This window comes from Paramormyrops kingsleyae, chromosome 23, assembly GCF_048594095.1.
Source record: "Paramormyrops kingsleyae isolate MSU_618 chromosome 23, PKINGS_0.4, whole genome shotgun sequence".
Taxonomy (NCBI): domain Eukaryota; kingdom Metazoa; phylum Chordata; class Actinopteri; order Osteoglossiformes; family Mormyridae; genus Paramormyrops; species Paramormyrops kingsleyae.
Genome location: NC_132819.1, coordinates 8,215,792 through 8,238,891, shown reverse-complemented (window position 1 = coordinate 8,238,891; position 23,100 = coordinate 8,215,792). Strand labels below are relative to the sequence as shown.

At 50.1% G+C, this 23,100-nt stretch overlaps 1 protein-coding gene across 9 annotated transcripts; it reads right to left on the bottom strand.

Moving 5' to 3' along the window:
• On the bottom strand, positions 1 to 21,727 carry nfyc (nuclear transcription factor Y, gamma). Of its 9 annotated transcripts, XM_023832100.2 has the most exons (12): positions 17,140 to 17,880; positions 16,379 to 16,476; positions 11,789 to 11,895; positions 10,878 to 10,949; positions 9,957 to 10,070; positions 8,074 to 8,169; positions 7,061 to 7,234; positions 3,543 to 3,614; positions 2,754 to 2,903; positions 2,324 to 2,431; positions 1,856 to 1,915; positions 1 to 1,129 (listed from the first exon to the last, which is right to left on the bottom strand). In XM_023832100.2, exons 3-12 carry the CDS (start codon positions 11,885 to 11,887, stop codon positions 1,007 to 1,009), a joined length of 1,068 nt encoding a protein of 355 aa, XP_023687868.1. In that variant the 5' UTR covers positions 11,888 to 11,895; positions 16,379 to 16,476; positions 17,140 to 17,880; the 3' UTR covers positions 1 to 1,006. The 9 variants fall into 9 exon arrangements, with proteins under 9 accessions (XP_023687868.1, XP_023687870.1, XP_023687873.1 ...); XM_023832102.2 differs by lacking the exons at positions 16,379 to 16,476; positions 17,140 to 17,880 and adding an exon at positions 21,456 to 21,727 and having other exon boundaries at positions 10,878 to 10,946; XM_023832105.2 differs by lacking the exons at positions 16,379 to 16,476; positions 17,140 to 17,880 and adding an exon at positions 21,456 to 21,724 and having other exon boundaries at positions 3,573 to 3,614.
• Positions 21,728 to 23,100: the final 1,373 nt, after the last annotated feature.

The window sequence follows — 23,100 nt, the reverse complement described above, 5'->3', positions numbered from 1 at the left end:
TCAGGAAATGTCGACATTTTTATTATTTATTTCGTTTTCTCACAACATAACTTTGCTTACAAAAATTAACCACAAAAAATATCGGTACCTATCTATTGCATATCATGCTGGCTGTTTTAACTACATGCAAAACAACAAGATCAATAGTTATCATACAATAACGGGCAAATAAATTTCGGGAAAAATTACAATACTAAGAAAAAAACATCTACGTTACACTTATGAATTCTTATAAATGAAACGATGGTATAAAAACGTTGTTCCTGGACAGGCTGTGTTTTTACACAACTCGGAAGGGAGCAGGAAAGTGAGAGAGAGAGAGAGAGAATGAGATGAGAGACGGGGATGCCTCCAGAATGGATGGCAGTATTCCTGATCTGCTACCTGGTCCAGAGGAAGGTTTTTACGGCATAAAGTGAAACGCAAAAAGATCTTAAAGATGTAGCGCTCCGAACGCACGCACGTACGTGCGTGCACTCACACACACACACTCACACACACACACACACACACACACACACACACACACACACACACACACACACACACACACACACACACACACACACACACACACACACGCAGACCTCCATGAGACCAGGCTTATCCTGCGCACTAGGTAGTGTAAACAATGGGAACACAACTGATGTCTTAAGAATCACAGTGAATCTCACAGTGGAATTTACAATGCTCCTTGTTTTGTTTTTTTCAAATCACATTTATGGCTCAATCGCTTTATAACAATAAAATGGAAGCGTGACAGTTGGCATGGTACGTTTGTACACTTCGATGGGGACAGGTGGAGTCACGGAAGTCAACAGCCAAAGGGACAGCAGATAGAAGAGGAAAAAGACACTGACCAAACACAGGTGTGTGTGGGGGGGTGGCTAAGAAGCTGGGGGCAGGTTTGAGCTGGACTCGGATGAGCAGGCTTTGGTCTATGAGGTGGGGGTTCAGACCAGTGTGTTATTGCGCTGCGGGTTATCTCCGGTCACTGGGAGGGGCTTCAGTCTGCGCTAACTTGCGCGGTCACCTGACCGTCCGCCGTCTGGCTGGTGGACTGGATGAACATGGGCTGCGTGAGGTCCTGTCCCGCCGGCATGGTCACCTGCTGGATCTGGTAGAGCTGCTGCGGTGGCAGAGGAGAGAGGCTCTGATGAACACCCCCGACTCGCATTCCCACAGGAGGAAGAGGAGGGGCTGCCAGAAGGAGCTCGGTGCAGCGGACCAGGGTGCCGCATGCAGGGATGGATTGATCCCACATTAGATCGATTACAGACGGAAAAGGCAACTCAGAGAGGGGGGGCAAGTAGCTGTGCTTGAAGGGTACAGGGCTACACGCAGCACCTCTAATTTAGGGTTATTTTTAGCTGCATAGTGGCACCCCCCCGCTCCCCCCCGCTCCTGCTGTCAGTCATGCAGCCGTCTTCCCTAATGCAAGGGGTGATGACTGGGATTTAAGGAGGGAAACGCAGATTGACAGGAGAGGGTTTGGGGGGGGGGGGGCATTGTTATAGCTCTGTGGAAGTAAGTGGCGAATGTTAGAAGCATGGGCCATGGGATGGGGGGGGGGGGGGCACCCAGGGTCATACCCGGGCCTCATCTGGAGCATCATTAAGAACGCAGTGATGAACAAATCACAAACAAATTATCTACAAATAATTAATTGCAAACTTTTAAAATAAAAACCTGAATTATATCCATGGTTTTTTAAACAAACTATTATATTGGAGTTTTTCAAAAGCAAACAGATCCCTGCATATGACTGTACGCACAGCAGTGTCTGTCTGTGCTGGATTGTATTCAGTTTGTACACCCCCCCCCCCCCCCCCCCCGGGTCTCTGCTTTGCCTTACCTGGCCGTCTGTGAACTGGTTAAACTGCTGCTGTCCCGGCTGCACCTCTGTCTGCGTGATCTGGGGGGGGGGGGTCACAAAAGCAGGTCACAGGTCACAAAAGCATTACAGAAACCTGCCACCCCACTGCCCCCCACCCCAGGGACAGCACAGAAGACACAGTGTTTGTGGCACAGAAGCCATGGGCTTCAGCAAACCTCAACTGATCGGGAAAAAAATACCAAACTGTCTAATGTCTGGTGCAAAGGCGGAGCATATAGAAGTATCTGCGACACCTTAAAGAAAAAAGAAACCTAAAATTCTATGCAAAAAATGTCCACTGACTGCAAAACAAAAACAAAGCACTTGTGATCTACAAACACGGTGTTACGGGGTGACAGCAGCACTGAAGGATTTATTCAAACATTTCGAAATGCATTCAGAGGCGGCAGATGGTATCCTCAGCAGACCTGCACTGGTGTGCCTCACCTGCTGGGCGTTGGTGGCCAGCGTCTGGATCTGTCCTTGGACGACCTGCGTGCCAGAAACCGGCTGTGCCAGACGGATGTACTGCAGCTGGCCAGTGTTCAGCTGCACCTGCAGCACAGTGCCACCAGGGGGAGACAAAATTAAGTGCGCAATAGGGGAGCTGTCTGGGAATGAGGGCCCTAAGTGTACTAAATCCCTGGAATGATAGAAACTATAGGCTGTGTGCAGCAGAGTAGAACAAACCATGGCAGAAACACTGACGTCAGGCTAGCTGTTCAGATAAAAAATTTTGAACCAAAATGGTGGCAAACTAATCCACTGCTTTACACGTTTCTGTTTAACCTATTTAAAAGCCAGTGATTGCGGAAAAAATAGTTGCCGTCACTAACTGCTTCATTCCCCTACCCTCTCACCCTCCGGCCCCCCTCACCGGAATCTGCTGGATCTCCCCAGTGTTGGTGATGATCTGCTGCATGACTTGCATTGTCTGCCCGGCCGGCTGCGCAGTCGCCTGCCCTTGTGCTGCCTGCACAATCTGCACCTGCTGTCCCTCGCCCACCTGCATCGTTACCGGTGCACTCTGGGTAACAGGGGCGGGGCCACAAAAAGGTGGGAGTGACATAAGCATGACCGTAACACACTGGGGCCGCGGGGGCGTCCGCGCTGACACCCCCCAGCTTGGACAGCGCACATGAAATCCAAAACATGCGGAGAAAATAACACCAATGTGGGAGGGGGAAAACCAAACACCTCGATTTGTCTGTGACCCAAGCACTGGCCCGGTCACGGAACAGGGACAGACGATCCGGTACCTTCTGAGAATGTCACTGGATACAGGACTTAATTAATTACTGGGCCGCAGAGTAAGACCTCTTGTAACGGCAGTGTAGCGACGATGACCTGGGGAGATTAGGCTCTCCACAAACACACTGATGACCCCCCCATGCCCCCAGGAAGAGCTGAGCATGAAGCCACATTAAAGCCTGAGGAACAGTCGGGGGTTTTCAGAACTGAGGGGGGGGGGGGTTGAAGTTCTCTAAAATAAAGCTGGCTACAGCGATGGCAACAGAAGGCTGTTTATTATGTCGCCTTTTATCGTTTTCCGGTGTGATGTAGGACCTTCAGCATCACCCACTCTTCACCGGTAACACCCGAGAGGACTCTGGGTAAAGTGGGTGTGGCATGTTGGGCAGAAGGGGGGCGTGTCTCTCGTGTTTACCGTGATGGGCGTGGCCTGTGACTGGGCTACCTGTACTTGCTGGAGCTGCTGCATGGTGGTCCCCTGCAACACCTGGGGAGGGACACGTGCCAAAAGCGAGAGAGGGGAGAGAGAGAGAGAGAGAGCGCAAGAGCTTTACTTGACAGCCAGCACATGCATCGCACACAGACAGACAGAGGCAGCATGGAAACCGCAGCTTGGAAGTAGCCTCACGGTACACGGGCCAAGCCAGTGTTGGGGATGACGTCACGATGCATGGAACCAGCTGAGAACGATGGCTATGGCAAGGGCTGCACTGTATTTAAATGTGTGCCATTCTAACAGGGGAGACACTGAGGAGACGGTGCAGGCTTTGGGATCACTGTGCTTAGCTCGTCCACACTTTCACTTACTGTACAGTGAAGGTGGACCCCTGTTTCAGACTGGAGAGAACTTTACAAACAATTAGGACATTTTTACTACAAATAAAAAGAACAACTGAAAAAAAACTACACTGGGAAATGACTAATAGGGCACATTAAACACAAACACCAAGAAACATGAGGAAACGGTAGGGAAGAGCAGGGAATAGTAGGGTGTATCGGCCACCGCAAACTATACAGAGGATTCAAACGGTCTTTCCGAGAACTCCTGCATACGCTCTGGGGTATGACAGCGGATCCCAGCATCGCCAGTGTCGGACGGCAGGCCTTGTACCGACATCCATGCACATAATGGCATTTATAAGCAGTGAAAGTGCTGATTGGCATGGAGGGGATACAGGGCGGTGAGACGATAGATGAGGAGCTCAATACAGAGCAAGCGAGACAGAGGCCAGGCCACACGCGCACATAGACACAGACAGAGACGCGCACATAGACACAGACAGAGACGCGCACATAGACACAGACAGAGACGTGCACATAGACACAGACAGAGACGCGAACACAGACAGAGACACGCACATAGACACAGACACACACACACGTGCTGCATGACACAGGCGGGCAAAGCGGGCAGGGCGGTGTGACGCAGCAGTAAGCCATGAGCACTCCAGCGCCCCCTCTCTGCCAAGTCCCCTCACGGCCCCACGTTCCTCCCTCTCTGCATTTCACAACTCTGGGGTTAAAATGGCAATACAAAATATATAAGTAAATGTATGATTATGCATTATAATATGCATTTAGCAGCATGTTCACTCAGTGATTAATTTGCCCAGTTCCACTTCAGCTGGCGAAACGTGCGAAGCCAGCGGGTATGAATTCTCTCCTTCTGTGTGCTACGTTTAACTCTTTATAATTAATCAATATTAAACATAATATTGGCCAGAATGATGGGCTGGATCTCACCCACCTGAACGGGGGCATGACGGCTGCTCCGTCAGTGAGCATTCCGACCCATTGGCGATGAGCCCCCCCCTCACAGGGTGGTCTGGGAGCATGCAGGCAACTGCAGCAGCCCCAGTGCTACACTCTGACAGTCAGCAACCCCGAACACGCCCCCCACCCCGCCCCCCCCACCACCACACACACACACCTCAGATCAAACTGAGAGAGACACTGCGTTAAGTAGCAGGGAAAGGAAGGAACGCTGCGTCATGTACTGAACACCATCCAGCAGAGAGAGCCAGAGACTGCATTCCGTACTGAACACCACCCAATGAAAAGAGAGCCAGACACTGATGCCCATGCTGAACACCAACCAGTAAACACACTGCTGTCAAGTACTGAATACAATCCAGCACAGACAGACACTGCTGTGCGTACAGTAGACCAACCAGTAAACACACTGCTGTCAAGTACTGAATACAATCCAGCACAGACAGACACTGCTGTGCGTACAGTACACCAACCAGTACACACTGCTGTCAAGTACTGAGTACAATCCAGCAGACAGACACTGCTGTGCGTACAGTACACCAACCAGTACACACTGCTGTCAAGTATTGAGTACAATCCAGCACAGACAGACACTGCTGTGCGTACAGTACACACTGCTATCAAGTACTGAGTACAATCCAGCACAGACAGACACTGCTGTGCGTACAGTACACCAACCAGTACACACTGCTGTCAAGTACTAAATATAATCCAGCACAGACAGACACTGCTGTGCATACAGTACACCAACCAGTACACACTGCTGTCAAGTACTGAATATAATCCAGCACAGACAGACACTGCTGTGCGTACAGTACACCAACCAGTACACACTGCTGTCAAGTACTGAGTACAATCCAGCACAGACAGACACTGCTGTGCGTACAGTACTCCAACCAGTACACACTACTGTCAAGTACTGAGTACAATCCAGCACAGACAGACACTGCTGTGCGTACAGTACTCCAACCAGTACACACTGCTGTCAAGTACTGAGTACAATCCAGCACAGACAGACACTGCTGTGCGTACTGTACACCAACCAGTACACACTGCTGTCAAGTACTGAGTACAATCCAGCACAGACAGACACTGCTGTGCGTACAGTACTCCAACCAGTACACACTGCTGTCAAGTACCGAGTACAATCCAGCACAGACAGACACTGCTGTGCGTACAGTACTCCAACCAGTACACACTGCTGTCAAGTACCGAGTACAATCCAGCACAGACAGACACTGCTGTGCGTACAGTACACCAACCAGTACACACTGCTGTCAAGTACTGAGTACAATCCAGCACAGACAGACACTGCTGTGCGTACAGTACTCCAACCAGTACACACTGCTGTCAAGTACTGAGTACAATCCAGCACAGACAGACACTGCTGTGCGTACAGTACTCCAACCAGTACACACTGCTGTCAAGTACTGAGTACAATCCAGCACAGACAGACACTGCTGTGCGTACTGTACACCAACCAGTACACACTGCTGTCAAGTACTGAGTACAATCCAGCACAGACAGACACTGCTGTGCGTACAGTACTCCAACCAGTACACACTGCTGTCAAGTACTGAGTACAATCCAGCACAGACAGACACTGCTGTGCGTACAGTACACCAACCAGTACACACTGCTGTCAAGTACTGAGTACAATCCAGCACAGACAGACACTGCTGTGCGTACAGTACACCAACCAGTACACACTGCTGTCAAGTACTGAATACAATCCAGCACAGACAGACACTGCTGTGTGTACAGTACACCAACCAGTACACACTGCTGTCAAGTACTGAGTACAATCCAGCACAGGTGGTGTGTTTTGTGTGTACTGAACACCAACCAGCAGAGCAAGAGTGAGAGTATGAGGGAGAGATAGAGAGAGACAGACAAACTTGGTCGCATACGGAGACGAAGGGCATGTCTGACAAGACCTTACAATGGAGCAGTTACAGAGAACGATGGCAGAGCGAGGTGGGGAGGGGGTTAATTTATAATGTCGTGTCTGTAAGCCTGTGAGACTGCGAAGGGTAGGCGGAACATGCCGGAACCACACATGTTGAGAGCTGTGGTTTTGGAGGTCGGTGTGCTAATGCGCACACGTGTGTTTTCGTGCATGCGTGGCACAGCGCACACGCGGATACGGGCAGGCACTACCTGTCCTTGCGGCGGCTGGGCGATGATGATCTGGCCGGGCTGCAGTGTGGTGGCGGTGGGCGTGGCCGTCTGGCCTTGCTGTTGGCTCTGCACCTGCACGGCGCCCGGCTGCTGGGCCAGCGTGAAGTAGTACTGCACCGGCTCGGCGGGGGCCACCGACTGGCGCACCTCCTCCTGCGGGGGGGACGCGCGGACCAGGAGCAGAGGAGGAGCAAGCAGGCAGACAGAGAGAAGGTAAAAGGTGATCAGTCCATTATAACCACATGAATTATTCCAGCTCGGAAATTCTATAGGGAAGCAACGGATAAATAAGTAATGTCGGGAGTCCTATGAAGCTCCTGCGATGGCCGCCGGGGGTATGGTTCAGGAGGCAAGACCCTCACGCAAACAGGCGCTCGCAGATCGCGAGTTCCCTACGGCTCACGTGACAGAACCGGCAACGGGTGCTCGGAATACCCAGAAGGCGAAAGTGTCCTACGCCAATGATGGAAAGCACCGACACGGAAAAGAACTGCCAGCAGCGGCGTGCTGGGTCACGGCGAGCAGGGTCACTGCGGCAAGGAGCGTAAACAGCCCTCTCCCAGCTCCGCCATGCCACAGCTGAGAGTGTAGGATGTTTACACGCCTGAGCGCACCGGCAACGCCACAGCCTGGGGGCGTCATGCTCTTCGGCTCCTTCGGTACCCCTAACCTCCATCCTTACAGCCTGCCTGGGGTCACAAGTGACCAGCGGGGTCTCTCACATCATTATCCCATTGGCGTAAAATTACTTACTACAGCACTGCTACAGTCATGGTCACAGTTACGGTCACAGTCACGCAGTGGTCGTTATGGGGAGCCGGACGCTGCAAACATCCGACTGAAAGCTCTGGCAGCTATCGTTCAGCTTCCAGTCAAGGATGTTTACAGCGCCCCCGAGCTCCCAGTGCAGGTACTGCAAAAGGTCAGCTGGACTGGCCTTTCACACTTCCGGGAGACATGCACTAAGTTCGAGGACCTGATGCAAGACCTACCTGCCGTTTCGGGGGCTTCAGTTCATCCCGGGGGACGATGTCGATCAGGAAGTCGAACTGGTCGAATTTGGTGATGGCCATGGCGATGTCGTTCCTCTACAGGAGGGGAGAAGATGAGGTATAGCCAATCAGATACAGCCAACGAGCCCCCCCCCCCCCCATCCGAGAGGTACTCACACTGTAACCCACTGGGTAGCTAACTGTAACTGGATGTAGGATAAAAGCGCGTGGCAGGGGACAGTTACAGTGAGCAGAGATACCTCCTTTGTGTTCTGCTGCATTGTTTAAATTACTTTAGGTCAGACAAAAGCCCCACTAAGGTCCTCTGCTGGCCCCTGTGCTTCGCATCAGACTGTAATCATTAACCCACTGTATTTTTTCTGCTGAGTACACATACTTTCTGTGCCCGTTTCTCAGCAGACAGGGTTCGTTAAATATATGTGTGTGTGTATATGTATGGAGAGAGAGACAGAGAGAGAGGCCATTTCCAGTTCTTGTCCGCACTTATTTTGTTGTGGAACTCTGCATAACATTTTGTACATTAACCGGGGAGCGAGGGGGGGGATCATCGGAGAAATCAGGCTCCCTGATTTTTTGTTTTGAACCAGCCCGACATTGCCATCATCAGGCCAAAATAGCACCTCCTTCCCTATTCCTGCCCTCCACCTTTTCCACTGCCCACCCCCATCTGGATGGCATTTTCCACAGGATATTGACTCAAGTTACCCCCACCCCCTTTCCATGTAATGCCTATTTTTGGCACTGTGATTAATATTTGTGGCTGAGGGGTCACGTCCACAGCTGCTCTATTGATGAGCGTTGTCGTGACGACACCGGCTGCCGTGCGGCCTTCACAATAGGCGCTGGCTGGCAGGTGCGATCCGGACAGGCGCGTGTGCGGGAGCGGGGCTCACGCCGCTCGATTCACACGCTGGGGATGAGAGCGATGGACAGCGCGGCTGGGCGGGGAGCATTCCCGTAGCGCTCCACACACAGGGATGTCACAGGCCGAAATGGGAGCCTGCAGCAAGATCATACCGCCTGTGCTCCCATTGCAGTTAAACTGGGATTCCTAATTAGCTCATTCGTTATCACAGTAACAGCCGCAGACATACGAGAAGCTCAAACACACAGAGAGAGAGAGTCTCTTCTGTTTAGCAAAATGAAATCCGAAAGTAAACAGGAGCCACAGAGACGTTTAACTTATAGAAAGCTCACAGCTTTAGTCTGAGATCCGCTCATCTGAAGTAGACGTTTCCTTTGCTCTCTGATCATCATTCAGCATTAAACATTAAATGATTTAAGAGGCGCGCGACTCGGCGGCGTATCGGGATTCAAGAGCACGTTACAGTATCTCTGACAGGGCGACGGCAGGCAAACACGTCCTCAGCAAAGGCGGCACGGGCGATATGAGATTTGACGAGAGTGTTCAGGAATCTACGCATCTACATGCGTCCCGGAATCAGACTGAATTTTCCGAGCACGACGTTCCACAAAAGAGTTCCCGAGGCAGATAATAGTAACGGTGACATCCCGTGACGGCGCTCCTCTGGAAACAGAGCGCTCAGAGGATTTACCAACGCTCTCTATCAAAAGAACAAAATAAATACATTATTGATAGCTATGTGCGGCTGTATAAGTCCGAGCCTCCATGCTAGACTTTGCAGCAGTGGCAGGCAGGGCAGAGAGGACCTTCCCTTGGAATAAGCAGTGTGCACATCGCCAGCCCGTTTCGGGATCCATGTCACTGCACAGCTGCAGTGTGAGCGAAGGCAAAATGACATTGGGGAAAGTGGGTCACAGTGGTGCTGCTGGGAGATCCGGCTAGGAGCAGGAGATGCATCCGCACGGAGTGACCTGGGGGGGGGCGGTGGGTCGCTCACCTGCAAGGTGCGCCGCTTGTTATCCTCGGTGTGGATCCAGGCCCGCAGGGTGAGCTCTGTGATGAAGATCTGGGCGGCTTTGGCAAACAGAACCGGAGCCTCAGCACTGATCATCTGAAGGAAACATGGCAGGGGTCAGCGGGGGGGGGGCACACACGACAGGGTGGGGGTCAGCGGCAGCGTGCGCCAAAAAAAAATAAAAAACACACACACACACTTATATTCATACCTTTGTGGGGACTCTCCATTCATTCTTACGGGCAAATCCTTTACCACAACTAAGACAACTGTAACCCTGATTAAACAAGATAGAAGACTTATGGAATTACAGATTTTTATGAAACTGAATTTCCCTTTGTGGGAACCAAAAAAATGACACACACACACACACACACACACACACACACACACACACACACACACACACACACACACACACACACACACACATACACACACACACACACACACACACAGTCTGCCGCCACCCCCCCAAGCCCTTAATTACCTCACAGTCCCAGGCTGGACAGTACAGTCCCAGTTCTGCTTAAGATGGTGGTTATTTTGGGATGTCTTGACGATGGGTATACCCTATTCTGGTATACCCTACTCTAGTATACCCTGTAATGCTGGGGACCTGACTCCCAGGCTGGCAGGCCGGGGGGTTCCCAGCCAGGGAAAACACCCCCACGCCGCCCCATCCTACAAGCCGGAAAGCTGTGTGACCGTAACGGCCCCGCCGATTTACAGGTTATTCCAGCTGCCGGGAAAGCCCGGTCGGCCTGTGGCTGGATGGATTTAGGAAATATAATCAACGTCCTTTATCGACTGGCACAGAAAAACTGTGCCGCCCATAGACGGACTCCAGTGACCCCCCCACCCCCCCCCCCAACAGCACCCCCTGCAGGCCATTGCCTCCACCTTCACATCCTCATCCAGCTTCATGATCTTCTTGATGCGGGCGAGAGGCAGCTCCTGGACACGGAAATCCTTCTGGAAGACAGGGGTGCGGTGGTAAGGGAGCGTCTCACATGCGCACACACTCGCACCAAGTTAAAACCAAACGCACACAGAGCGACGTGTGCTGCTCCGACCCCCTACTGGAGCCCACAGATCTGGGCACCTTCCTGCTACACCACACTAAAGCACACACAGGCAAATTAAGGAGTTGCAGATGAGGATGAAAATGAAAGTACGTATTTGTGGTCATCAAAGGAAGATAATAGTCTACTACCAATCATATGACTTAACTCATTGACATAAGAGTTAATTAGCTTGAAGGGATGATCTGGCAGCTGGCTGCCGTGCTGAATCTCAGCCCAGCAGGGATTGTGGGACTGTGGCACTGTGGTCCGCGGGAAAGGCCGTTAGGCCCTAGAGCAGGACGCCATGTTCCCAGAGGAAGTCAAACCCTATCAAACGAGCTCAGAGCAGCCGATGGGCTGCTTGGGTACACTCCTGAAATTCAGCGTTTGTTTGTGTGTCTCTGTGTGTCTGTGTGTGTGTAGAAGGGAACCATGGGGGCCTGTATCACAATGTGAGATTTGTTGGCTAGCTAGATAACTTGTCAGACTTAAGGGACCCCACTTTAAGTGCACTTTATCTTCATTGACTTACATTTAGCCCAGACTACCTTAACTTGTTGGATTTAAGGTAGTCTGGGCTAAATGTAAGTCAAGATAAATCCAACAAGTTATCTTGCTAACTTCGTGATACAGACCCCAGAATGATGCAGCAGTGCTTTGATGATGGGGGGTGAAGCCAGGTGACAAAAGCATCCCACCCCAGGACAGCCGGCCCCGTGAGTGCCACAGAGCGCTAGAGGAACGCACCACAGTGAGGTTTCGGATCTCGTCCATCACGCGAGGCCAGAAGGACTGCAAGCTCTGCTGGGCATCGCTGCTGGCAGCTGCGAAGTTTTCTGCCGACATGCTGGATCCTGTGGGAGGGGGAAGGTCAGACACGCAGCCACACACCCCAGCACTCGCGGGCCACCGCTCTCGGATCCCACCCGCCTGCTGGACCCCTGAGGAAGGAGATTAAAGCCAATTTCTCCAGCAAAAACAGACATCGGTACACAACAGGCAAAAATCAGAATGAACTCCAAAGGAAAAAAAAAATGCTGGTGTTAAATATCTATGGCACAGAATGTACGACGCCGTGCTAGAGACACTGTCACACTACATGCTATTTATTCTAGGCTCTTTTTAACACTATCACTTTGTGCCGTTCTTGCACTAGGAGAGCCTGCTACCTCATCTGGCTGTGCAAGTGCGAATTAATAAAGCTGACTATGACTCCGACACCCTCCCTATCGCACGCTCCATTGTCCATCTTCCCACTGACACTCAGGTGAACCAAACGTCCCAGTCGACTCCAATTCTACAAAATTTGCAAACTTAGTAATTTAAGTTACTGGAGAAAAAAAAAGTGGAGAAAGCTGAAGGATGCTTGTTTTATGGTGATTTTCTCACACAGCTATTTTCCAGATGATGTGATCTGGGGACATTTTCTCAAGCTGTATTCAAACAAAGCAGAAAACACACACACGCACACATGCACACACACGTGAGAGCCAATGCCTGATTACTATGGCATGGCAGGAATTCCAGCTGGCCTGTCCCAGCCTGCACTGCTGAAGCCCCAGCCTGAACCCTGCACTGCTGAAGCTCTCCTTCACTACCTCTACCTCACCGCCTCTCTGAGACAAGAGTTAGGTCTGAAGCAGAGAAGTGAGAGATGAAGAAAACCTGGCAGGGGACAAAGAAAAGGAGAGGCAGGAGTGCAGGAGAGGAGAGGGGGAGCGAAACAGAGGCAATAAGAGAGGAAGAAAAGGGGAGAAAACAGAAGAGCAGGCAGCTTTTGATGCAGAAAAGTAAAAAAAAAATCAATTGGTGAGAAAACAAACAAAGCCAAGCTGAAGAGGACTCTGTGTGTTTGGAGGGGCCAGGAAGAGGGGAAAGCGAAACAGAACAGAAAACAAAAACAGGCAAAAGCAGTAGAAACAATATAGAAAGCGGATTAAGATGACAGCACACAAGTAGACAGGCGAGACAACAAGTACCGTGGACCAGAAACTAGTGGAATGGCAGCGGCAGGGAAGGGCAGCCCAGACAGCGCCCCCCAAAGGCACTGCTGAGTGGACATGACAGTCCCAGATAATTAGCAGATTTGCTACGTATTACCATGCGTGTAGCGCGGGGACTGTCACAGCTGGGGGAGACGGGCGAGGAAGGTAAACAAACGATGCATCAACCATGTCAGCAAACTCTGAATGTGTCAATGCGGCCTTTGACCCCTGTGACCTCTCCCTCTGTCCAAGTTTGCAGGTCATTTTTGAGCTGATAGTGCGCGTTACCACAATGTGTCACTAATTCCTGTCAGTGAGTAATGTCATCTGGAGCAAAACAATAAAAATATACAATAGGAATTTGTCAGAAAAGACCAGGGTAAGTACAGAGTGCCAGATAAACCAATGAACACGGACGATAGCGACTGAAGCTGTAGACATTAAATGACCGATACACACACACACACACACACACACACACACACACACACACACACACACACACACACACACACACACACACACACACACACACACACAGAGCTTTTAGTTACAAAAGTGCCGACTAGCTCAGCATTAAATTCAAAAGCCGTCTGCAGGACAGCCTCGCCCAGCCGGACGGGACCAATCGTGCCTTCATTCTGAATGGTTTGGTCCGGCCATCCCGTGGCCCTGAAGCCAGACGAAATGCACCTCGGAGGATCACCCAGGCGCTGGACCCCATGAATCACACCGAAGAACACATGATCACGAGATCGCATACGTGTTTGCACGGGAGTACAGAGCACGAGGGCATCCGGACCGCTGTGCCGGAGAATCCGGCAGCACTTAGAAGTACGGATACTTTTCGCTATTTTAGCACAACACTATAATTTAATCACCCTCCTTATATAGCTGTTGGCTAATTCTAGATTCAGTGGGAAACTTACCTAACTTCGGTGACGAGTGAAGTGAAGCGATGCACACCACTCTCTCTCTCTCTCTGTCTCCCTCTCTTTTGCCTACATAGCTACATGCAAAGCCATTATTCTACCGGCCCGGTTGGGAACAGTGACCCTCGCAGTGGGACCTGGAGAAACCCAACCCCAGACACCAGCCTTCTGGTCAGGCGGATGCGTCCACTCGCTGGACACCGGCACAGAACACTCTTTGTGCGGCGGCCAGGTAGATGGCCGCTGGCGGTCTCTGTGTCCTCTGCTCCCTGCCTCCCCTTTCAGAGCGCCGTTCACCCAGCCTTTGTCACATCCGGAGTGCGGGAGATGGGAGCAGATAAGACAGCAGGAGAAGGAAGCGGCGGTGGACAATGCCAACAGCCGCTTGAGCCTGGGCGATGCACGAAGCCGGCACGTTTCTCCATGACGGGTGAAACAAGTGAAACTGTATAGGCAGACTGGTGATCGGCGTGTCTCAGGTGTAGGGTTGGGGTGCAATACTGATACGGGGAGAGGGATGCATGCATCAAGGCCAGTCCCGTCGTCACGGAGATGCACTTACAGCCCTTCCGTCAGCAGGATGTCAGTGGAGAACTTTGGGGTTAAAACTCAGAGCTTTGTTGACATGATGAGTCTGTTCTGTAACTGTATGAAATTAAGACAGGAAGCAGCTCGAAGCGGCCACGTCACTCAAGGAGAACGTGCTCCCAACTGATCCATGTTTTATTTTCCCCAAAATTCTTCTATAGAGGAGGGAAGACCTTGTTCTACACCAGCAAAAAAAAAACAAAGGTACTATAAGCCATGTTCACCGCCATAACTCACAGGATCACACATCTATCGAGGGGGTGAGTAACCTGACATAGAAAGCTAAACAAAAAAGGTGAGTGTCACTTCAGTGCCCGGAAAGGGGGGGGGGAGCTCACAAAACAGACCGGCTCATTGTGCTCGTTAATGATCTACCCAGGCAAACGGGAACAGCAGCGTGCAGCGCGTTACGGATTAACTGAGCTAGAAACTCCCTACTTTCCATGGGACCGGCAGTCAGCACCATGTCCGTGCATGAGCCACTGCCCACTGCCCCCCCCCCCCCACCACCCCCGCCCAGTGTAGCACTCAACTGCCATTGCGAACTTTGGGTCCCTCATCAGGTCACTCTTCTCTCAAGGTCACTGGAGGGGGGAGAAGTTGGGAGCCCCAGGATTCCTTGCTGATATTTTCCAGGACTGGTCGCTAAACCTAAACGAGATCCCCCCCCCCCCCCCCCATCATGGGGTCATCCTCCCCCTCCTACGACCTTCATCCTGTCCCATGCACAGCCACTGACATCACCGTCACAGAGGGAGGGGAAATTTTACAGCCGAAACAGGCCGGAGGGAGCCAGAGAGACGGATAGAAACCAAAACAAAGCAGCCATCAGCTTAACATGCTGCACAAAGAGAGCGAGAGAAAACCAGAGCTGCTGACAGGGGGAGGCGCAATACAGAACTGTGTTCATTTCGCTTTTGTGGCCCTTAACACACTGTACAGTATGTGGTCCAAATTATATTCAAATCTTATGCAAACAGCGATGCGCACAGGGATTTGCCAGCAAGGACTGTAGCACAGTGCTATATTTAGCAAGACAGTCTCTTGTCGCCACGCCATATTGTTAATGGCACAGATGGAAACTTTCAATTAGTTTGGAGACAGAGTAGGAGGCGGCCTAAGTGCAACCCCCTCCCCCCCCCCCCTTACCCAGGGATGCCTCGAAAACGGGCCATTTGCCGCCCGTGTGCCGACCTGGGGCTGTCACTGGTTATGTCCCCTGACACAGCTACTGTTCCGGGCCGCATGGCCGAGCTTTGGCGCAGTGGGACCCACTGCCTTCTCCGGCGTGCACAGGCAGGGTGGGGGGACCCGGGCGTCAGGTGCACGTGTACACACCTGTCATAAAGAAGCACATGGCAGCGGTCTGCCAGTGGGCACGGGCGTCAGGTGAGTCTCTTCAGGGCACCCATCCTGGCACGGGTCGCCTCATGTGCCCACACTGGCATTTCGGCAGCAGGACCCGGCTGCTCCCTAACCTCTCACTTCGTTTCCCCATCGCAAATATTGACAAAAAAAAAAAAAAAAAAAAAAAAAACACCGCGGGGGTGGGAACAGACCAAGGGCATGTGCCATCATCAGAGGAGCCGCCACTGTGCAGGACGGCTGAGAGGCTCAGGGCTGAGCTCAGATTACCCCCCAGGAGAAAAGCAGAGGGTGTGAGTGGCCAAGCTGTCCCAGAAAAAGAGACCTACTCATCCCATTCACACTCATTACAGGGGGGGGGGGGCAAAAGCAGAAAGGACGACAGGGCTGAAAATTCTAACACGGACGATCCTACCTCAATACCCCCCCCACCCCCACCCCAAGGAACCAACTGCAGTCAGACTCACCGTGTGTCCTTCACAGCATGCACCGGAGGTCTCCTTCACCGCAGGGGCAACAGGGAGAGTGTCCCTCCACCTTACTCCACTCCCCCCCCCTCCACAGCCTGATCCCAGAAGCAGACAAAAGACAGTGCGCTGCCTTGGAAGCTTGCAGCCATAGTGAGCACCAAACCCCCCCCCCCCCCCCCACCAAACACACCCCTCTCCTGTTTCTCCTCTGCCCGACTTCCCTCCTTGGGACCGGTCAGCCCGAGCCACATAGTCCGAGCAACCCCTGCCGCTTGGCTTTCGGCTGACCCCCCCCAAGCTGCCTCTCTCCATGGGTTGGGGGGGGGGGAGGGGAGAGGACAGATGAAAAATGGCAGAGAAAAGGTGAAGCGGCAGCAGCTCGGGCTTCAGAAGAGTCCCAGACACACACAAAAAAGAATCCACAGTCTTTCCCTTTAACATTCACAAGCTATCAATCCAGCCTGCTACATGATGCTTAAGTCCCACCCCTCAAGCAGCTGCACCACCAATCAGGGTGCAGGGCACTGCCCTATAACAGGCTGTGCCTCCCATCACTCAACACTGTCTCCTCCCTCTCCTCCCCTTTCTCCACCCACCAACCCCCCTCCCCTCGCCTTCAGCGGCAGCCAACTTCCTGTTTTAAGTTACCTTGAGCTGCAGGATAGGGGTCAGTCAGAGAAGAGAGGAAAACAGAGAAAGGAGAGCAGAAAAAAAGACAAAAGTTTAAAAATATATATATATAAAAAATGATAAAGCACCTCAGCAAGGTGAAGCAGAGCCTGCAAGCGCCTGCCTCCGCCGTCTCTCTCCTGCTGCTCCTTTGTCATTCTTTATAGTGAGACGGAGAGATAGGAAACAACTGGACGCTCTCTGACAACTGTTCCCTGCTTATTTACAATGTCAAGCTAAATGTCTCTAAGGCCCGCCCCTCTCCACAGCTGATTGGACGACGCAGCTGTGATGCAGATGACCTCGTTGCCTATGACTGGCTGGTAGAAGCCTCAGCTAGAGGCAGCATCTTGTGGCCACATGATTTAAAGAGCAAAGACGAGCAGATCACTGGATCAGATTGCTCCGCGCACACATGCACACACACAGACGTGCGCACACACCCCATCTTCCTCAAAACACACGCGCACTTGCATCACCAGATTGGTCAAAACATTTTCGCAGGTAGCACAGATGCCGCCACATTTTCATTCATTTCAGCTGGAGCATTTAGAGGACTATGACAACAAAAAACAATCCTAAAAAAACAGTCTCTGTACCAGTATTATGACGGATCTCAGCAGTGGGATTATTTACAGGAGCTCAGCGACTTCTCACCTTCAGGTACGGTCACCTTCCGCGCAGATGGCAAAAAAAAATAGTGTCTGAGAAGAGCCACGAGCTGAAACTCCAAGAAACCAACACGACCACAGTCCTGACCATTTACCAAAAGCAACACGCCAAAATTAATACAATCCTGCAACTGCAATTAGGAACAACAGCTTGTTTGTGTCAATTCATCATGCCCTTCATTTTTTTTTTTTTATTCCTTAAAGGAATCAGATCAGATATTTACCCGCAATAAACTATAACCACATTTGTACCTGGCATATTTTTTTTTTACAGCCTGTCAGTCATAAAGCTAGTTAGAGATGTTCACTGAATGTCGTTATGGCGATTAGTGACAGATGGTGTATTTGGCAAATGTTATCCCCAGTGACAACATAATTTTATAACTGTCTGAATGTACCGGACATCTCTAGGTCTGATGACCTTTATGTCATACCAAAGGGGTAGCAAAATGGTAAACACACACACTATGCGTCTACAGACATATAGACATATTACTACATTAATACCATAAATGTATAACAGTTAAAGAAAACTGTTGCTGTTGGTGAAATGCAGAAACCACTAGATTAATGTAATAATGACTCTCTCTCTTGTGTTCTGCTTTATGGTGAAACACTGAATATCAAGGGAAAACATAAGCCAAAGATTGCAGCCTCTAAAACAACGACAGCCTAATTCAGAAAGGGGGGGAGGAGTAGTCACCATGACCGCGAGAGCAGTATCCAAAGTTTTGTCATTCTCATGTCTTCTTGCTTATATTCTGCTACCTTTATGCAGTTGGCATGCTTTAACAGTCTTCTGAAAATTAATTTCCAGCAATTAAAATCATTATATTATCCACTTAAAACTTAACCTGAGGGGAGCATGTCATGTTACACCAAGTCTGTACAGCACCTGAAGAGATCAAGGAATTGAGGACACATTCCACAGGCTGAGCGTGACTGGGAACAGAGAGGTGTCACGGCAGCACCGTGCCAGGGAGGCCATCGGCGGGGAACTAAGGACGCACTGCTAAAGTACAGGAGACAAAGCCAGTCTGTGTAGGGGAGAGAAAAGGTCCATGGATGACCATAGACGAAGATCAGCACGTCAGATTAGGTGCCACACAAAGGCAATGTCGTGAGGTGCTTCTGCAAAATGCCCAACTATACAAGAGGAAAACCAGTAACAGATAATATAAAAGAGAAAAGCAGAATGGCTGTGGGCTTCAAACCCTGTCCCCCCCCCCGAGGCAGACCAATAAGGAGAAATGCAGCAACCTGCTTAAAAAAAAAAACAACACACACACAAGCAGAAGTAGGAAGGGATAGAGGGAGGGGACAGAGAGACGGACAGAGGGAGGAGATAGATGAACGAGATGAGGGCAGAGACGCTGAGGTGGAGCCAGAGAGAGGCAAAGAACAAAATGATCCCTTTCTATTTTGGAAGTGTGCAGTTATGCAGGTAGCGGGCCGGTTAATTATTACAGGACGACAGCGGACAGAGAGTCCACAATGGCGGAGGGGGGGGGGGGGGGGGGGCGGCGAGGCCATTCGTCTTTTGGGACTCCGCCTCTCGGAGAGCTCCAAGACGGATGCCAAGGGCAGCATAGACGGGTTCACCTTCCCGCAGAAGGCGTGCCCGCTCAACAGGGAACAGGATGAAACAGATGCACAGAGACAGATGTGCACGCCGCCCGCCCCGCACAAACGGGCACACTTTCCCTCTCAGGTGAAATTATACAGCACAAGTCGACAGACGGGTAGCACTGACAGAGCACACAAATCCATGCTCACGTGGACAGTTCCTCACCTCCCTGCTCACATCAAACACACATCAAACAAGTGTCACTGCTGACCAGAAATGGAAAGTCTAAAACAAAAAGAATTACAACCAAAATGACCAAAGAGACATGTGTATACAAACCCCTTAATGATCAATCTCATTCTTGATGCCATTTTAACTGAGCTCGGCAAACTGCAGCAGTTATAGAGCATGAAAGATCAGTTCACAAGTCTACAAAACAGGGTGCAACTTAATGTGGGAATAGAGCACACTGGAGAATGAATGCAGCTTGTCAAGAACAGCATAAGGGTGGAGAATAAAACTGAATTTACAGATCATGCATGGCATAAACACATCTGACAAAAGGAAACTTCAGAGACTAGCTTGGAATATTATTAGGTAGCAGGGCAGCAAATAATTAGTTAATACATTACTCATTCAGAGATCACTCCGTACATTGTGGTCTCTATTCAGCTGCTAGTTTGTCACACAAGTCATTTCAGAGAAAAGTCCTACAGCTCTGGACCACATTTTATTATGGCAGTTTCACAGCTTCTGCACAGACTGCCTGGAAAAATTACAAGGTGTGTGTGTGTTAGTGCGAAAAACTTCTGACGGCTGTATGAGGATGCAGGAACCTTTACGTTGATATATAGGTTAATAATGCCCTCGGACAGCGTTATAATGTGCAGCATTATAGCCGCGCGCCGGAGCGCGCGCTTCGTGCATTATTATAATCGCTGCATGCCACGTGCACACACACATACACACCTTAAGAAGCAGACATTCCCCTGCAAGCTCCTATGACATATATATGACACCTTTCCCCTGATAACAGCGTAATAACAGAAATAAAAGCCCCCACCGTCCCCCGGCGAATTCCCCTTTGTGGCTCCATCGTGGAAAACGAGGGTAACTCTGTTACTTCAACCACATCCATCAAATTATATCCATTGGCGTTTCATTAAAACCTATGAACTCTGCTGCGCCGAACACTGAGTTAATATCGACAATGGACGGAATGATGTGGGAAAAGGCCACCTTCAAGTTTCACACCCGCACATGTCCTCAGTCAGTCGCCAGTCGTTTCTCGGCGTAACAGCTGGCGAAGTGCAGTGGGGTCACACAGCCGTAGCCGTAAGCCTGCCAGCGTTATTCTGCACGAATATTCACGGCATTTAGTGAAGCGTAGCACCAGGTTACACCGGGCTTCGGCAAAGCAGGGGAAACAAAAGATATGCCGAAAGGAGCCAGGTTTGGCGAGTGAAAGAAGCAGTACACAGGCTTACAGCGAGAGCAGATATCGCTATTAAAGGCACCTACCCCTTGTACTGCTTTTTATGTTTTAAAATAGCCAAGTTATCTCATGTATTAAAATGAACAAGTTTATTTACGCGGCGTCTGCTAAGCTACCCTGCTCAAGATAGGGTTCAACGGGGAAAGGCACTAGGCACTTGCAGCAAGCTATTTGTGCCGCCACCCCGCATTATTAGATATATCCTCCGAAACAACAGACAGTGTGATAATCAAAAGCAAGTTTCCCTAAAACATTTGCAAAAGCTGTGGAAAGGCGCTCTAACCAATAAAGATTAAGTTTGGATCTGTCCTTCAGACCAATCAAACCTCGGACCAGATTCCACCAATCAAGGTTTCTAGAGTTCAGGTCGTTCTGAAACTAACGCCATTCGGGCTCTATCAGTGCTCCTACAGCTAATACAACCTACATTTAAAAAGAGCCAACATGGCGGACACAGTGCTACAGTTTCTTCACTTCCTCTACTCCCCAACGCTGGCCACCAATAAGCGCTTCAGAGAGCGGCGAGGGAAATGGCGCCTACGTTCATCTTCCAAAACAATTGACAATTGGACAGAAATATTTAACTGATCGAAACGCGGCGATATAATGAGACTTGCGTCAATACATGCACATGAACGGGGACGGACAAAAGGAAAGCGTGGGCATACTCACCGATTCCGTTTTCGCTACGATTTCGTAGTGAGGTCCAGCACTGCCTATTATTTATTTTATTTAAACTGCAACGGGAAACAAGATGGCCCCCGAGCTTTGACAAGTCGCCCTCAAAGCGGAAATGGGGTTGCGGTGACGCATAGACGCGCACGCTGCTAATATGGCTGTACTCTAAAGTAATATCTACTTTTCTGATGCACTGCACATTTCATAGAAGCATCAGTAAACACACCGTTCAATTTACCAGCTGGTTAGCTGTGAGTTATTACCAGCTGTTTCTTTCTTGCTTTCTTTTTTGCAAACGGGTAAAAACAAATTAGATCAACAGTATACGGGAATACGGCTATTTTAAAAATAAAAGCCTTCACCAGGAGATGGCAGTATTTGATATAGATGACGTTGACAATACCGGCGAGGAGCGTTTTAATTCCCCACTTCGAAGTGCGTGTGAAGTCGGTGATGTAGTCATACATACACTAGAGAATAACTGTTTAAAACACAATATGTCATAAGTACAATGCAGTAAACATTTCTATGAAAAAGGATACGCCAGCCTTCAAATTAATGGTGACACAACTAGGTATTATTAATTAAAGATTTTTGTATATTTTGATGAATACCTACATTAATTTAATGATTAAGGATCAAAGACAAATTGGTATACTTCTCAGTTTTCTTTGCTCAAGTCAGATGGTTGAGTAGTTCAATTTCTTTTTTGAGTGTTTATGTGATTCTTAACCAGATAATTTACGGGTATGCAGTCGCAGATCACCCTGTGTACTTTTCATATAATGACATGACTATATAGTTTGACAAATGAGTGTGCATGTGGCATTTGAGGTGATTTATGTGAATGTCAAACATGTAATGAGTATGTCAGATGGGAAAACAGTTGTGGGTGCTTAACTCATAATCATACGTCTTGATCTGAAGTTTTTCGAGGTGGTGTCATGTCATACATGAACCTGGCCTATAAGAACAACCCCAGAAGGTGTCTGGTACCTAGTCAACAGGCCACTTACACACTGATCATGAATCAAGCGGAAGAGAGTGCCGTGGTTTATCGCTATTCCAGTCTAAACAACACTTCTGGCTTTAATCTAGAAGGAGGGGGGCAACTGAACCTGCCCAGGTGCTCTCATGGTGACAACACACCACTAAAGGCAAATATGCCACTATAGGCTGTCTAGTGTCCCTTCATGTGAGATAGTATGATGATGTGGCCAAGAAAATGTGATAGAGTGTCTTAATGAGTACCCTGCTGATGGAGAGAATGTGACGCAGTGCGTTATAAGGTGCCCTCACAATGGTCTAAGTGGCCCCTATGGGTACCCTTCCAGTGAAAAAGGGTGCCATTATGAAGTGCCACCCCTACATGATGACATTTCATGCAGTGTAGTATGATGCAGTGCCATTTAAGGGCCCCTATAAGTGGGGACACGTGAGACGGAGTTTCCCACACATGTGAGAACATTGTTTCACCATACATAGTGTCCCATTCTACGCGTATGTGTGGGGGTGCCCATCCCACTATGAGAAGGTGCCTTTCAAAGGAACCCTCAACGCTTAGTGTTAGTTTGGAGTTTCTGGCACCAGGGAACCGCAGAAGTCACGTTTCCCCGAAGTTACTAAGTTGTTCATTGGC